The sequence below is a fragment of the Sinohyriopsis cumingii genome, chromosome 17 (genome assembly GCF_028554795.1).
Source record: "Sinohyriopsis cumingii isolate HCF-2022 chromosome 17, ASM2855479v2, whole genome shotgun sequence".
Classification (NCBI taxonomy): domain Eukaryota; kingdom Metazoa; phylum Mollusca; class Bivalvia; order Unionida; family Unionidae; genus Sinohyriopsis; species Sinohyriopsis cumingii.
Window position 1 is genome coordinate 115,061,256 of NC_142977.1, and position 18,475 is coordinate 115,079,730.

General features: G+C 34.0%; 1 protein-coding gene across 1 annotated transcript; it reads right to left on the reverse strand.

The window, feature by feature from the left end:
• Window positions 1-179: 179 nt before the first annotated feature.
• Window positions 180-15,084, reverse strand: LOC149779707 (flavin-containing monooxygenase 5-like). The gene is made up of 6 exons (XM_089938670.1): window positions 14,520-15,084; window positions 9,612-9,855; window positions 6,678-6,793; window positions 1,667-1,903; window positions 1,019-1,122; window positions 180-524 (listed from the first exon to the last, which is right to left on the reverse strand). The coding sequence occupies exons 1-6, from the start codon at window positions 15,082-15,084 to the stop codon at window positions 180-182; spliced, it is 1,611 nt and encodes a 536-aa protein (XP_089794796.1).
• Between the last annotated feature and the right edge of the window lie 3,391 nt (window positions 15,085-18,475).

Genomic DNA, 18,475 nt, shown 5'->3' on the forward strand with positions numbered 1-18,475 from the left:
ACCTTATTGATGACAACTGTATATTCTTAATAATGTGCACTTTCGTCCATTCGGTCTTTCCCATACAACTGATTTATCTTTAAGGTTTTGGTACATAAGTACTATAACGTGAAAACACGTCAACGTATACATCCATTAGACGAAAACCTATTTTATGATAAAGGTGTCTAAAATGTAACTTACATAATGCATATGCAGAAAAGGATGACGATGAATAAGATGACAAAGTAGGTGAGACGATGATCTGGGATGCTGATTGTGTAAGATCTATTGTTTTCCTTTCCTCTTGCATTCTTTGGTAAAATGTTTGTCCTTGTTGGGAAAAGACACCGTTGTACGGATCCTTTAATTGCGGCCCTAGCCCCATTCCATTTTCCTGGCCCCATGAGGCGGTACTGGGCTGGAACACAGGGTCCAAATATGCATCTGATGGCTAATCCAGGGTCTTCGAAGAAGAGTTTCCAAAGATTTGGCTTCACCCCGATCTGGTCCGCTAACTCGTCCATGTAATGTACCCAAAAACACTGCCAGAACATGAGAAGTGTTATTGAACATATTGTATTTGTTGTGTTTCGCAAGTTGCATATCACTTTTCGCTCTTCCTCCATATTAAAAGAATATTTATCATACAGATTGTATCATATAAAAATACACACAGAATATGAATATAATGAAAGAAAAAAGTAACATTTTCTTATACATTTTATCTTCTATTTATACATTTGTCCTCAAATTATAAAGATGGAACGATTTAAAATATTCAAAAATCTTTGCCATTTGAACATATGCGTCATAAATATTGGTACGTTTCTAACCTAAGCGTCATTGAATCTCTTTCAGTATGTTTATTGACAGAAAGAAGTTTAGGTGAGAAACGGTCATTGCAATTTGTCCAGACTTTGCAGTTCACATTTATTTAATATACTGTTTTCAGGATACGTTACTTTGCGTTAAAGCCCAATCATATCTTCATGAAAATACCTCCTTAAGAATTTGTGGGAACACTTTGTAAATGTACCTGTAAGGTATGCCTCTGTGATTTGACGTACATTTTATCCATGGCTTCTCTTTTGGCTTGGATGTCTTCCATCATTATTTTTTCTGATGGTAGATGGCACTCCCCTTCAGGAGAAAAAAAACCCGTTAAGTTATAGAAAAATTCATTACGAAAGCAGATGAATCATCCTGAATATATTCGAGAAATCTTTAGAAGAGATGTTTCGTCAGATCTTTCTCTGGTGATATCTTATTGGACACATTATCATCATTGGCATCGTACATAATTATTATCTCTTCTTTCACCTAAGTAGATTGAACTTTTAAAGATGTTTTCATTAATGTACCACTGAAATGACTGGTTTTAAGACTTACAACTGAAATTCTGTTCTAATTAGATTGTTTGGTACTCTACTTCTCATTATGGCCAAATTATGTTCAGATATGGTAGAACTCCAATAACCTGGACATCAATCGCTTGAATAGTAGGCATCGTTGATACGATTCAGTCATTACCGATATATCTGATGTTCTGCCAGCAACCTAATAAGGCTGGAATAAGCGAATATTCGAACTCAATAGCGTCAGCAGTAATCTGATTATTTTATGTTATGCTGTTGATTTTTTTCATCTTTTCTTATTCGGAAGTGTTGTACCAAACCAAACATACCTTTGATGACTTTCGTGAACCATCTGCATTGCATCTCTGAAATTGGCATGACCGACCCAATGGCTTGGACAAGGCCGATAACTGCAAACGTGGAATGCTTCAGATGTGGGGGAAACATGTACTTGTACAGTTCTGTGCGGTTATTCTCCACTCTGGTCACACGCTCGGGTACAAAGCTCAGTTTGTAGTCAAAACCGGTGGCAAAGATGATAGCGTCTATGTCCAGGAATGTGCCGTCTGTAACGGAAATACCTTGCTAAAGTAATCCTCGTAAATACAGAAGTTTATGTTTTATGAGCCTATTGTAAAGTCATTTAGATTTCTCCTCTATATAAAATTAGATAATATATTTTATGTTTACAATACACTAACTTTTCGTGGTTATAAGACACTGTATTGGTATTAAAAATATAAAGATGTCAATTGCAGATAGGAAGTCACTTAATAACAATGGGATAGCACCTAAAAACACAACAAACAGGGTTCTCCAAGTTCTTGGAAGACGACTGAATTAAATAATAAATAATACATTAATGAATATTAGTATATCTTAGTTTCGTACGGTGTGAGTGCCATATTTACTAGAGTACCGGGTGATAAGGCTTTGTCAGTTACTAATCATCGTCCGATATTACTAAGACGATACAATGTAACAAGACTGTTAGCTGTGCTTGAAGTGCACATACTTTGTGTGTGATGTATGGTTTTACCTTCAGATTCACTGTGCTGATATGGGGTCACAAGATGCCCTTATAGTGTGTAATTTATTGACTTGTCAATGCTCAACACTGCTCTCCATCCTCCTGGTTGGTGGTACAGATATGAGGTTGATACACACAATAATCAGAAGTTGAAATATGTAGATGAATTCACAGATCACATTAGTAATATATATATATATATATATATATATATATATATATATATATATATATATATAAATTATAAAATAAACAACACCAACACGTAGAATGTGTGACCGGTTTCGCTTTAATGCTTCATCAGACTGAATTCAAACTGAATTCAATATCATTGCTTACGTCATTAAATATGTTGTTTCTAAGTGATCAATGAAATAAACAATGATATAAACAAGATGACGTCATAGCTTACATTTTTAACGTAATTATCTAATACTTTAACGAATAATTTACATGGAGATGTGCATATACAGCAAAGATTAATGATATCTTAATACATAAATATATATATAAAACTGGATCTTAAAGATACGTATATCTCTACTGAAAACTATATATACCATTTATTAACAAATAGAGATAAACAGTTTTAGTAACATTAGTATTATGTATAATACACGCTTATTAGAAGAAAAGAAAATAAATTACACAAAAAAAAAAAAAAATACAAAGATAAATGTAATCAACATATACACTAGTATAATCTTTATAGCTGTGAAAGTGGTTATCAGAACTCAATTTATTTAATAAAAATATAATACAAATATGGTGTGCATTACGGTTACTATCAAGTATTTTATAAACAATTAATCATGTTATATTGATAATTAATTACAAATTCAATTTCATTTTTAAAGAACTAGTAAACATATTTTTATGTTATTAGATTATACTTTTACCAATTAAGATTTTTTTCTGAATTATGTCCCCTGTTTACAATTAGATATGAATATTTCATATTATTTTACTGTGCAGAAAATCTTAATTGGTAAAAGTATAATCTAATAACATAAAAATATGTTTACTAGTTCTTTAAAAATGAAATTGAATTTGTAATTAATTATCAATATAACATGATTAATTGTTTATAAAATACTTGATAGTAACCGTAATGCACACCATATTTGTATTATATTTTTATTAAATAAATTGAGTTCTGATAACCACTTTCACAGCTATAAAGATTATGCTAGTGTATATGTTGATTACATTTATCTTTGTATTTTTTTTTTTTGTGTAATTTATTTTCTTTTCTTCTAATAAGCGTGTATTATACATAATACTAATGTTACTAAAACTGTTTATCTCTATTTGTTAATAAATGGTATATATATATATAGATAGATAGATAGGGAGAAGGAGAAAAATGGTTGATCGGCATTTGTCAACACACACACACTGTCAAAAACATCGACGTTACGTTGGAAATTACTCTTTGTCGTAAACCTAAGTATTCCGAACAGTACGTTGATTTAGACTCGCACCATTCATTAGATCAGAAAGTTGGGGTCATCAGAACATTATGACATTGAGCCAAAGTCGCTACGTCAGACCCTACGATATAAAACATGAATGTGATTATGTAAATACTGCCCTGACGTCTTTTTATCCGGAGTGGGCTATTAGAAGGTGTCCAAAAGTTGAACGCTGGTCAAAATGACAACACCAGGAAGAGCCGGCCAATAACTGGGAAATATACTTGAAAGGTAGCATTCTGCTATCATATGTGAAAAGGTTTTCCGAATGCACGAAGCACGTTTTTCAGCGACACAAAATTAATATGTTTTAAACCATACAGGACCCAAAGATAGATGTTAATTCGCCCAAATGATAAGACTGATATAAAAAATATTTGCGAACCTTGTTATGTATATTTAACTTTGACTGTTTGTTAGTTTCTTTAGTTTTTTAATTTAATTTAATTTTATTTTATTTTATTTTATTTTATTTTATTTTATGCTATTGTAATGTAACGTTGTATATTGAACGTGGCCTTGTCCAGAATTGGGTTCATCTCTGCTTTACTCAAATTGACTTTTTTAAATTGTATTCCTTGTAGACAACTAATACATAGCTAAGTTATTCTAAATATGTATGGGTTTCAAATTATTATAACTAGAAGAAGTAAATATTTATGGGTTTCAAATTAGCTTTATTATAAATAGAAAAAGTAAATAGGCATGGGTTTCAAATTAGCTTTATTATAAATAGAAGAAATAAATATGCTTGTTTAGGTTTAGGTTTTGGAATTTCCTGAGTGAATTATACATAATCCAAGTTTATGTTTTGTAAACATCAGGATCATTCTAGAAGGTTATTTTCCATTAGGTATTTTTTTTAGAAAATGCTAATTGTGACATGAGGTCAAGCAGATAATTATATAATCTTGTAAATGGAGTATTTTTCAGTCATGTTTTAAGATCTAGAATTATTAAGTTGTATTATATGTTGTGTCCAGGTGGGCTGAATTTTATTTCTTCAAATTATTGAATTCAAGTGATTATTTCTCCGGAAATACAAAAGTGTTCTGATCAAATTCTTGGACAGGGACATACAGTGGAATTTATAGTGTAATCAAACGTGGAATTATATTGCTTGATTCAGCAAACGACTGTTGACACATCAACACACTAGAAGCTATAACAGACACGTCATCGCCTTCAGTTTTTGGATTTATTCTGGAGTTTTAATGAATTTTATTCAGGACTTTAAACTACTAGGACTAGTGTCTGTAATTCTTGGATTTATTTTGGATTTAATTCGCAACACCGTAAGTTCTTTTTTTTTATTTTTACTTTGTATTCTAGGGAAATAAGTTATTTGTTAAATTTTACAAAGCTTGTTGTCTCTCGTTCTTTGTGTTATTATTTTAAGATCATAGACTCGTAACAACCTATATATCTTAGTAAGCGTGTAGGACAGTCTGAAAGTCGCGTCACGACTATGTTTGGGAAACGGAAAGGACACTGAAACCGAGTTTTAATGAACATAGAAGGCCAAGGTCAAACTCGTCTGAAGTATCAAGTCACATCCACAATGTTTGCCCTGGCCATACTGTACTTTGGGACGCAGCAAAGTTTTGAGATGGAGAACAAGCCTGATTTGAGTGGTTGGGGGAGAAGGGTTAGAGTATCTACCTACATTCGTACACACATGCCTACGATGAAGGGAGGTCGGGTTGTGAATGACTACCCATTTTAGTCTTAAGTCTCTGTTTGTGTTTCGACTGTGGCATTCTACAAGAACTAAAATATCAATATTACAGTGTGCATTGGAGCAAAATGAGCAGTTACCACATAAAAATTGTTTCTGTAACAGGTAGTGATTTACAATGAAGTTCGTTTATTGTACGTAGTTTCTGACTGATATGTGTAAGAGCACTGTCACAGCTGCGGGAAGGTTTTGTTTTGCCTCGAGCAGCAGAAGACAATCGGTATGGTAAGTCAAGGGCAATGAAACAAAAATGATGCTAAATGACATGCTGGAAATAGTATTATCTGTGAAGGAAACCTTATCTTTCATGACTGCTAAGTGACACGCTGGAAATATCATTTCCTGTGAAGTAGACCTTATCCTTCATGAATGTGGATTGACTTGCTGAAAATAGTATTACCTGTGAAGTAGACATTATCCTTCATGACTGCTAACTGACATGATGGATGTCTTATTACCTATGAAGTAGACCTTATTCTTCATGACTGCTAATTGACATCATGGATGTATTATTACCTGTGAAGTAGACCTTATCTTTTATGACTGCTAATTGACATCATGGATGTATTATTACCTGTGAAGTAGACCTTATCTTTTATGACTGCTAATTGACATCATGGATGTATTATTACCTGTGAAGTAGACCTTATCTTTTATGACTGCTAATTGACATCATGGATGTATTATTACCTGTGAAGTAGACCTTATTCTTCATTTCTGCTAATTGACATCATGGATGTATTATTGCCTGTGAAGTAGACCTTATCTTTCATGACTGCTAAGTGACATGATGGATGCATTATTACCTGTGAAGTAGACCTTATCTTTTATGACTGCTAATTGACATCATGGATGTATTATTACCTGTGAAGTAGACCTTATTCTTCATGACTGCTAATTGACATCATGGATGTATTATTGCCTGTGAAGTGGACCTTATCTTTCATGACTGCTAAGTGACATGATGGATGTATTATTGCCTGTGAAGTAGACCTTATCCTTCATGACTGCTAATTGACATGACGGATGTATTATTACCTGTGACTTAGTCCTTATGCTTCATGACTGCCTAATGACTTGATGGAAATATCATTTACCTGTGAAGTACACCTTATCCTTCATGATGTGATGAATGTCTGGCCGAATCTTCACAGCTCCCGTCATGATCCGGTATGGCAGCTCGTCGTTTATTGTGGGATGGGCTTGAAGGGACCTGAGATATCAAAGCCTAAATCCATGAATTTCAGGTAGCATAATTACTTCTGTCAAATGGAACTTGTTTCTTGAATTAGAAACTTTTCAGGTTCTGTATTTACTGCACGTTTTCCTATCTATCTTTGGTTGTATAATACCAGCAAAATTTGTTTTGCAGTAATTTATCTTTGTTAGGGGGAAGCAATAATAATAATAATAATAATAATAATAATAATTATAGTTAGCATTTCATAGTGGAATTATTATAGGCTTCCGTAAATTCTCTAAGAGAGTATTTCAGAGTTAGGCGATAGGAATAAGATGTATATTGATTTGGATAATAAAAGCATATCTTGTTTGCAGTAAATTTTATTTTGTTCAGGCGAAATAATAATAATAATAATAATAATAATTAGTAGTAGTAGTAGTAGTAGTAGTAGCAGTTAATGCTGGATTCTTTAAATTATATAATAAGATCATTTGCAAGTTGTATGATATTTAAAGGCCGTTAACTGAATATGAAAAATTAACACATGATGACATATGGTCCAATATTTTGTAATACCTAATAAACAACATTTGTAGTATATACAGCATCTGATATAGGTAATAATTTAATGTAGAATTCATGAAACGAGTTTAATAATGTCCGGCTTTTGCTCGCCAAGGCTCGCAAAAGCTGGACATTATTCAACAAGTTTCATAAATTTAATATTAAATCATTACCCATTTAAGATTATTTGTATCACATAGTTTTTATTTCAGTTGACATTATTTAGTTCGAAAGAATAACGAATAATTTCTTTCATTCTGACAGACGTTACTCCTTTCACTTGTGCTTAAAAAATGGTTCCAAACAAAGTTGAAACTAGTAGTAACGTTTAAAAGTAGATTTGTTTCGGTTTTTTTCATTGATGCCTGTATTAATTTTTCCTTTTATTTCCTATTAATTTACTGCATTACACTGGTATCAGAACTTATAGGTTACTGCATTTGTGTGGGAAAATGTGAACGAGTTTTTCGGATGGAAATACTGCACGTGCAGTATATTCATCCGACAAAACGAGTTCATATTTTCCAATACAAATGCAGTAACCTTCTTGTTGTATGCTCATTTTCTTATTCTACTTAAGGCTTAATTATAAAAACAAACATACACTAAAAGAAGCAAAGTAATTGAATGTATGATGTATTCCAAACAAAATACACAAGCGCAGATTCATCATTACTCAACAACAACAACATTATTATTGCGCACATCACTCCACCTGAGATAAATTTGAACTTAGTCGCGAGCTAGACATAACTTTCGAAAAAAAATTGCCTGTTGGTCTACTAAAAATTCAAATTTTGAGTCATATTGTGGATGAATGCACATCGCAACAACTTTTCCATTTGATCTAGAATTAATAGATTTTGGTATTTATGTCGATTCTACGATTTTTTTAATTGTATGGACTGGATTTATCTGTGCCGATTCCATATGAAGTGCATCGGGTTTCAGCAGCTACGGAGCAGCGTGTTGACATCTGAAAGTGTTTTTCTGTTCTGGCATTGAATGTTTGAAATTATAATGTGGTAAAATATGAAGTCTTTCAAATGCAATTATCAAAAAAACGCTATGGAATATAATGTTTTCCCCCTCTCATTTTGAGTGCAGTAAGGAGGATGTAATTGCACTTAGAATATAGTCGAAATTACAGTACAATTTCGAAATGTGTAATCAAGCTTGAGAACCCATGACGTGGCTCGTGTAATTCGGATTTGTAGAACTAAGAAAGTTCATTTTGAGGAAATTCAGGATGTAAAACTGTAAGTATATTTTTTGCCATTCCTATTAATAGATAAAGAAGACAGTTCATGCCTTGTCACTTGCATGTTTCTAGGGACCCAGCCATTTTATGAAATCTGGCATCTATCGCTAGCCTAAATCCGAAACATTGTATCAAGAAAGTTAACGCACAATGTGGCAAAGCAGCTGGTATGTGACAATCCACGAAACGTCTGATCTAGTTCATTCAGAAACAAATTTGATCAACCGAAACGTAAAGCGGCTAGTACGTAATCATACATGATCTCTTTACAAAGTAATTCCTAATACACTATTGGGCACACGTAAGTGCAACATGACGTACACGTGAGTGCAATATCGTAAAATACTGAACAAGTATGACAATGAAAAGTTAATGGAGGAAAAAAATGAACAAATAATAAAAAAAGATTACAGTCGTTGTCGGCCTCTGCTTGCTATCTGAGTTATGACGTGGCAAGCGTTCGACTTTTCTGTCAAAAGTTATATTTAGCTTTAGCCAGAAGTATATCATCCTTCACAGGCACGTGTTTACCACATAAAGCAGCTGTCAGTATTTTATTTTTATCTTCCGTCACTATCGCTAAATATTGACTTGCACGACGATGTGAAGCTAATTGGACTGTACATCAAATCTATAATAAGGTGCAATACTGGACCTTAGTGAGAAAAATATTAGCATTTGCCGTGCAATCCAGTTCGTCTAAGTGTAAAGAAATTTTACTATCTTGTGGCCTTATTATAAAATGGTCTCACTTGTTATATAGCCCCTATATGTATAACAATGTGGCGTGTGTATGAAATGCAAGATCATACAAATTGAACTGATTTCGAGGACCGAGAAGTCTCAGCATTGCATTATAAACAAAACAGCAACGCGGACTCGTGAAATCAGATATTTCTGGACCTATGATAACTTCAACAATATAATTTATAAGCAAATGCAATCGGATTTGTTTGTTTGTTTTTGTTATTATTGTTGTTGTTTATTTTGATAACTTGCATAATAAGATTTCTGACTGTATACCTGTGCATCGGTTGCAGACCATAAGCCTCGTGGTCAAACCGGAAGTTTGCCATCTTTTCAACACACCATTGAAGTGCGGATATTGGTAATTGGAACAAGAAGCGACAATTCGCAATTGCATCCGCGGGAAGTCCCCAGAATCCCATGCGACTTATGATCCATGCTCCTCTACGGGTCGAGATATATGTCTGCGCAGTAACGTGACTGAGGTCTACCGCTATGTCTACAGCAGAATTGCCTATTCCTACAAAATAATAATAATAATAATAATAATAATAATAATAATAATAATTCCAAAACAAATAATTTATATCGCCTTTGAGTGCAAATAAGTTGCCATGGACTCCTATGCAAAATTCTACACAATACCTGTATGGACTGCGTATTTTTATGAGAAAACGAAAGGTGAGAGCGAGGGAGAGTGATAGACGACGTGTCTAAATTATAGCGTGCTACATTTTATTTTAGTACAACGAACTTTTAAAGACCTTTGAAAACAGGTATAATATTAGTATAGATCTCGATATATAAAATGATCACCAAACGTATAAAGTACAGGGAAATGCACGGACGGTAATGAGCTACATACAGTTAAGTTTTTGCGTTTATTTTTATTTTGTCATTGTACGCCGGATATATTCCTATCTGTCCAGTGTCCAGTACAATGACTTATTCTGCACGAATGCGTCCACAGCATTTTTGTATAATTATATATAGTTTTTTATTGTTATATATTGTTTTCTTTCTGACATTGTAATGTGACATTTGCTCGTGTGTTGATGCTTATAGCTTTCAGATTAATCTGTACTCTGTGCGGTGTTAAATGGTATTACTTTGCAAATGTACTGTCACAGAAATTGATAAAGGCGAAAATATGAATTAACCTAAGTTCACCCCTACCACCCTCGTTTTACTGAGGCTTAAAATGGCGTCTTTATTACAGTGGTGTTCTAAAATGTAGCATTCCCGAGACTGGTAATTCACCAGCTTGATCATCAACTCCACTAAATTGTGCAGGCACTCAGTTTGTAGTGGACAATGTCCAGTCAGGTAATTATATACGGCTCCTTTTTATTTTCTGGCATGACACACACACGTATCAAGTACAGTTTATACAAAACTGAGATATTTTCACATCAGATGTCGCCAGTGGCAAATGGTATTTAATTTAATGTTGATGAATTATCTTCGCTCAAAACAAACAGTAGAAATTATTGGAAACTTCTAACAAAAAGCAATTGGAGTGGTTACACTAATATATATTTTCCGAACTTTAAAACATTGATTTCAAACAATAATATGCATCAAAATATTATGAAAATGCTTTAACTTTGACACAAAAATTGTTTGTGAGAGGTTAATTTCAGCATAAGTAACTTTTTATTCAAGTACTTAATAAATAAATATCTGGGCAAAAAAGTAAATATCTGGTTTTTTGCTTCTTTTTTGGGGGGTAGGGTGTCTTCTAGTTACTTTTTGCTAAAGCCTATGTGCCTTTTTTTAGATTTGTAGCTACAATTATGCATACACATTTCTTTCAAATTATAAGGACAGAATTTTTTTATATAAATAATAAGATTGAAATTTTCTCTAAATTGTATTAAAAGTAATTTTTGATTAAATTATATTGAAAGTAATTTTCTATTAAAATAAAATTGAGATTAAATCCATTTATTTTGGTATTACAATTGTATATTATTTAATAAAGCTTCCTCCCTTATGAGCGAAACGGCAAAACTCTCTTGTACATACATTACCCTTGTATGATAATTTACCAACAAAAAAAAATACACTCGGTGAGTTGCGTAGATAGATGAACTAGACGAATTTCAAACATTTCTTTCTAGAAGGGTAAATGTCTACCTAATGACGTACATAGACCCAGACGATATTCTGTAAGAAACTATGAAGCCTCACTTTGAGATTCTGACGAACCACAAGAACCTGACGTATATCCATATTTGGCTTTGTCCTAAGAAACTGATATAAAAAGCGTCAGTCCACGGGCACGCCAGTTTACTCGACAGAAACTCAAAGAGACTTCAGTCTTTACAGCATCCCATACCTCCGCTCGCCAAATTCCCCAGATGTAGCCATATATTTGTTGTCAAAGTGACACCTCGTTCAAGAGAATTTGAATTTCTTCTTCCTTTCTCTCTCTCTCTCTCTCTCTCTCTCTCTCTCTCTCTCTCTCTCTCTCTCGGGTCATGGAAACAGCTTGACTAAGAGTTTATGAGACAAACAGTCTCGTAACAATAGCATGTCATGAATATGTTCTTAACACTATACATACATCGTTTCATGAACAATTTAATTAAAACATGTCATAGGATGTGCTTTAAGCAGAAAAGAGGTGACAATAAATTGGCAAATGTGGAGCATTTGCTAACCCTCTATTTTATGCAAAGCCATAAATCAATACCTCTATACAAAAGTCGCACTTCTTTCCTTTGTCTCTGTTTTTATGTGACAAAGAGTATTATAATGAATAGAAATGTAGATTCATTGACAATGATGATAGCAAATAGGAATCCATAGTGACGGGTGTCGTATATATGTTTGTATCACTCATGCTGCTTTCAAATTTTATATTGTTCCCCATTACATTGTTCCCATGTGATATTCATAATAACAGTATAAATGCATGTAATGATGAAATTAACAATATTGTTTCATTTGTTAATTTAATATTCAGATACAAATTTCTAAAACAAATCTCTTGAGAAAAATATTAAACATATTTATCAATAAATATGCAAATGCTTTTAAGCTAAGGACACTTAGCATTCATTTCAACCCATACGAACTGTATCCTTATGACCAATCTCATGACGGATATGAACTGTACCCTTATGCCCAATCTCATGACGGATATGAATTGCATCCTTATGACCGAACTCATGACGGATATGATCTGTACCCTTATGACCAATCTCATGACGGATATGAATTGCACCCTTATGACCGATCTCATGACGGATATGAAATGTACCCTTATGACCAATCCCATGACGGATATGATCTGTACCCTTATGACCAATCTCATGACGGATATAAACTGTGTCCTTATGACCAATCCCCTGACGGTTTGACATAATAGTCTTAAAAGATGATTATAGTAACCTGACAAGAAGGATGTATAAGGCGTGTAATGTTTCCTTCCGCATCTAAGACAAAAGATCACTGAGATGGTGACTGTCTGAGAATGACTCTCGTCTTAGTGTTTGGTAGGTTTCTTCCAGAATTAAAAAAATGCTTTGTAAAACATATTATGTACCTTTTTGTATTTAGAATGGCAGACTAAAGGCCTTTCGTTATATCTGAATGCAAGAAGAGTACATGCATCTAGTTTCATAGAGTGTTTAATATCGGCGAAAATATTAGAACAGCGGTTGCGGCCCCAGCCGCTTTGGTTCCGACATCTTGGTCTCCGTGCAAAGATAAACTAGTTTACTAGTATTTTATTGTGCTATGTCTATTTATAGAGAATTGATAAAATCCAAATCAACAGCACATTCTATTCAGTCTATGTATACCCTGAATTGTATGGGAATTAATCACAAATAAAGCATGGATCAGGGGGAAAAATAATATGTGTCTGCGAAGTATTTACATATCTTGCTCAATTACATTTTAATTTACTATTCATTATTTATATCGTATGGATCTATATGCTAATAAGCAATAATATCCTCGATGTACATTGCTTGAAAACGTTGGGAAAATATCTTAGTCTGCAAGCTAAAATTACAGGTAGTACGTAAAAGCACTAAAAAAAGTATTTATAAGAATGCAGTTACCTCCCTTGTGCAATGAATCGTAATGATCTTAAGTACCAATTTTAAATGACTTGCAAAGAATGAATTTAATAGTTATTAGCGTCTCCACTCAAAAATCGCCATAAACATTTCCATAATTTGTTGCTTTCGAAACAAAATTATTTTTTACATGACGTTCACCGATGGTAATTTTATATGCATACATTGTTAGGATATTTTAAATATATCTTAGAAAAAAATAGGTACTGATTTTCGTAAATACCTACGAAACTATTACACATAAGCAGTTCATAATGAACTGAATATTAATATATTGATATTACCATCTTGCAAAGGCATCAGTTGCATAAATTGATTGCACTGTACAATATCTGAATTTTGTTTGTGTTAGAAGTAACGCTGTTAATCTTTTAGCCAAAATGTCCAAAATATACAAATGATGACTAAAATTCGGGGTGGGGGGGAGCCCGCTTGTATCTGGAAACTTTTATAGATAATGAAGCCATTTCGAAATGAAGCGATTTTATTTTCCATTTTAAAAAGTTCCAATACTTTAACTTTCCTTATTGTTTATTGTCCCGTGAGAATCGGAAAATGATTGTATACACATAGTGCTTTTAGAGTAGGTCCTACACACAGTGCCTTTAGCATAAGGCCTAAACGCCGTGCTTTTAGTATACACACCGTGCTTTTAGTATGGGGCGTACACGCCGTGCTTTTAGGATAGGGCCTACACACCGTGCTTTTAATTACACGCCGTGCTTTTAGCATAGGGCCTACACACTGTGCTTTTAGTAAACACACCGTGCTATTAGTATAGGGCCTACACGCCGTGCTTTTAATTAGACACCGTGCGTTTAATATAGGTCCTATACACCGTGATTTTAGTTACACGCCGTGCTTTTAGCACACTGCCTAAACACCGTGCTTTTAGTAAACACACCGTGCTATTAGTATAGGGCCTACACGCCGTGATTTTAGTGTATACTAGACAAAATTATGGTTTTTGTTTTAAGAAATGGACATACCTAATTGATGAACAGCTCGATGATTCTGAAAAATAACTGTAATGAGTAAAGTTCATGCATACAAAGTATTGTGTAACACAGGGACGTGACGAGCTACTTACCAACTACCAATACTCTCTTTCCTGTGAATTCCAAGTTTTCTTTGTAGCTATGAGAATGCAGATACTTTCCAGTAAAAGTTTCAAGTCCCTCAAACTTCGGTTGATGGGGATACGTATGATGGCCTGCGCATACAAGTACCCCATCAAACAATCCGGTTTGTCTCTCCCCATTCTCAGATTTGAACGTCACTCGCCACTTGCCGCTCGAGTCGTAGTCGGATGCTGGAGTGATGTTCTCTACTGACGTTTTAAAGCTGATATACTTTAAAAGTCCAAAACTATCAGCGTACATTCGAAAATATTTCAGAACAAATCTGTGTGGCATAAACATAGGAAACTCTTGTGGTGGTGGAAAATCGCTAAACGACATCATTTCTTTGCTTGTATTGATGATGCATGTCTTGTATACACCTCCTTTGCCGACTTTTTGTATCTCAGAATAGTTCCACAGACCACCAATATCATCTTCTCTTTCGAAGCACACTGGTTCCAACCCCTCATCTAAACAGCATTTAATTGCCGCTAGTCCACTGCAGCCAGCTCCAATTATTGCAATCCTTTTCATTATAAATACTATGTCGTATTTTTAAAAATCTTTGAACGAATCAGGATAAAACTGTTTGCTTCCCCGCTCCGTCAAGGTAATAAATAAGATTTCGGAAGATGCAAATATAGTTGTTGTATTCGATGTTGGTGCAGTTACGGAGAAGGTGCAAAAATAACGTGCCCTATCATTTATACCGCTTTGGCCCCTGTCGTCATTAGGTTGAATATACATACCTGGCCAACTGACCACTAGAAAACGACTTCTGTGAAATGACCGCATTAGGAGAGGCATATCAAATTACAGTTGACTGTTGTAACCTGATTTAGAAGCATTGCCTGTTCTCTTTTCGGCCCCAAGCCTTAAAACATGCGGGCTGATCGTGATAATTTACATCGATGAAACGATTCGGATGTGAGCAGAAACTTCAAATACACAGACTCGTGTGGGTATTTAGAGTATAACATTTTCCTCTTAGATTTCTACTTAATATGCAGCTGTGTTAAAATGAATTGAGAAATATTAATACCTTAATGGTCTGTATTTAATATTCATTAGATATTATTGAGGCCTATGTGTATATGCAGCGATCTTTATTGATAGTTGTACTGAAGCAAATGGACTGCACAACAAATACTCTGGTGCCAATTAATCGATATATCATTCTTTAATCTTTTACATATTTTCAAAGTATTTAACATCTACAGATTTGGGTCTTTGCTGCGCACAGTGATTTCGAAAGAAAAACGAAATAAATGTTGTTACGAATATCATCGAAATTGGAAAAATTAATTTGCATTTGCCATTACACCTTTGCGAAATTTAGCAACACTAGTTTTATCCACGCTACGCCGCCAGAGCGGTTGCCAAGCAAGGTATTATAGTATATATATAAAAAACACACATACTTATATTCGAGTTTGACGATCACTATTTCAATAAATATTGCATGGCCAAGTTCAAAAGAGCTTTTGTAATATATACCTATTAGAAACTACGAAACATGTACCTTTCATATATCTATCTATCTATATATCTATCTATCTTCTATCTATCTATCTATCTATCTTGATTGTAGATCTAAAATCTGAATAAATATGCAGTAACACGCGTGTAGGAACAAACAGCAAGCCTTTTACTTTGTCATAAACACATATCAAATCATCGCATATTTATTTATTTAAAATCTATGGGGAAAGTCGAATTACAACATCTATCGCTTGTACTATGAAAAGTGTTTTCTTTGTCGTCTTTGCCTAGATGTTGTCAAGGCTACTTGACGTCCTTGGCAAGCAGATACACACGCACAATCTAGTCACGTACACAAAATAAAATGGCACATACACAAAATAAAATGACACATACACGATATGATTTATCATTGCAAAGCTAAGCTAAAGTGGCATATATAAGTAGCTAAACGTATCCCGCTGATCCTAATTGATTATTTCAGTATTGTTATATAATTGTAGCTGGGTGTGTGACATAAGAGTCATATACGTAACACCTAATTGGTGACCTAATAGTAGCAATGTGAAATAACTCGGGCACAATGTCCTGTCATTTAGAAATGCTGACATATGGTTATGATTACAGAGATGACACATTCTTACATAGTGGGGCGGATTTGTCTGAGCAAAACAAAATGGAACAAAACATTAGTGTCAGCTTCAGTCTAACCGTACAAATATTACACTAAGGACAGTTACCGAGTATTCTTTAGTAACAATCATTTTCTATATTGGGCAAACACAGGTAGAACGAGAATGATAGGGAACAAAGTAATAGCTTTCGATATATATATATATATATATATATATATATATATATATATATATATATATATATATATATAGTAAAATCGTACCGTTCCTATTATTTAAGTTTATTTATCTATTCCATACATTACCATTTTTGTCTTGTATAAATTCTCATGAAATATAATATTTTTAACTACCTCTACCTGGCGTGTTGTTCTTAGCACATAAAGCGTTCGGCATGAAAAAGACTGAGAGATACACATGTAAAACACACTCACACGATATATATATATATATATATATATATATATATATATATATATATATATATATATATATATATATAATATTCTCAACACTCATATTTATATATTTTTTAATTAATTATTGTCTTTTTGATACAGTGATGAGTACCGATTTCAGCTCAGCGCGATTCCCCTAAACGAATGACCAGATTTCTTTTGCAAAGCCAACTAATTTATTGAAGATGAATGTAACAGTTGCATATATAGGAGAGTGATAGAGTGTTACCATTAGCAACAATGTTACCATTAGCAATAATGATCCACCTTGGACGAATAATGAAATCTAAAATCTTTTAAGCCGGAGAAAACGATTGTTTGATCAAGCAAACCCGTACGCAAAACGTCTGGCACCAGTTTCTTTGCACGTAAAAGAGAAATGTATTAGTAACTGAGATTTGTGGTAATCAAAAAGACAGTGAATACAATATATATGTGTGTGTGTGTGTGTGTGTGTGTGTGTGTGTTCAAAGTGTCAGTTAAGGATGAATATATTCTAGAACTTCTACCTCTAGTTAATCCGTGGTCATGTGTACTGGTCGTTGTTGTTGTAGTAGGGTTAAATGCCATTTTTCAGCACAAGATATGCTATACATAGCTGCCAGCATAACTGGTGGAGGAAGAACCATGGAAACCCCGGAAAGAACCACCCGACCCACGAGAACCGACTCGCAAGCTTTTGCACGTGCCTACACTGGCCGAGCCCGAGAAACGAACTCACGCAGACAGTGGTTAGATGGCAGTGAACCGTAACGGCGTGCGCTTGAGACCACTTGGCCACTCGGGGCCCCAAATGTCTATATAACCCTTGATTTATGATGACAAGGGATACCCAGTCTATCTGGGCTCATCATGGAATTGAAACTTAAAATGTCTTCCATTTGAAAATCATTAAACACATGGTTTTTAAACTGTTTACAACTTTAATCATTTCTTGCTAGTGCATTACAGACTCCAATATAGAACATAACTGAATATTTTTCCATCATATCAGTGATTTCTCCTCTGTATTTCGTTATATAATCAATATCTATGATAAATAACAAGAGACACGTAATTCCATCATGTCACTTATTACTACTAGTTATTTCATCCTGTCGCATACTAATACCAGTTATTCCACCCCGTCCCATACTAATACCAATTATTCCATCCCGTCCCATACTAATACTAGTTATTTCAGCTCGTCACATACTAATACCAATTATTCCATCCCGTCCCATACTAATACCAGTTAGTCCATCTCGTCCCATACTAGTACCAATTATTCCATCCCGTCACATACTAATACCAGTTATTCCATCCCGTCCCATACTAATACAAATTATTCCATCTCGTCCCATACTAATG

Excerpts from the sequence above, each read along its gene's own strand:
- LOC149779707 (XM_089938670.1), bottom strand. The coding sequence starts at position 15,084 with ATGAAAAGGATTGCAATAATTGGAGCTGGCTGCAGTGGACTAGCGGCA. Across the intron at positions 1,904-6,677 it reads GGATAAGGTGTACTTCACAG|ACGGCACATTCCTGGACATA; the intron begins GTAAATGATATT and ends TTTCCGTTACAG. Across the intron at positions 1,123-1,666 it reads GTTCACGAAAGTCATCAAAG|GGGAGTGCCATCTACCATCA; the intron begins GTATGTTTGGTT and ends TTTCTCCTGAAG.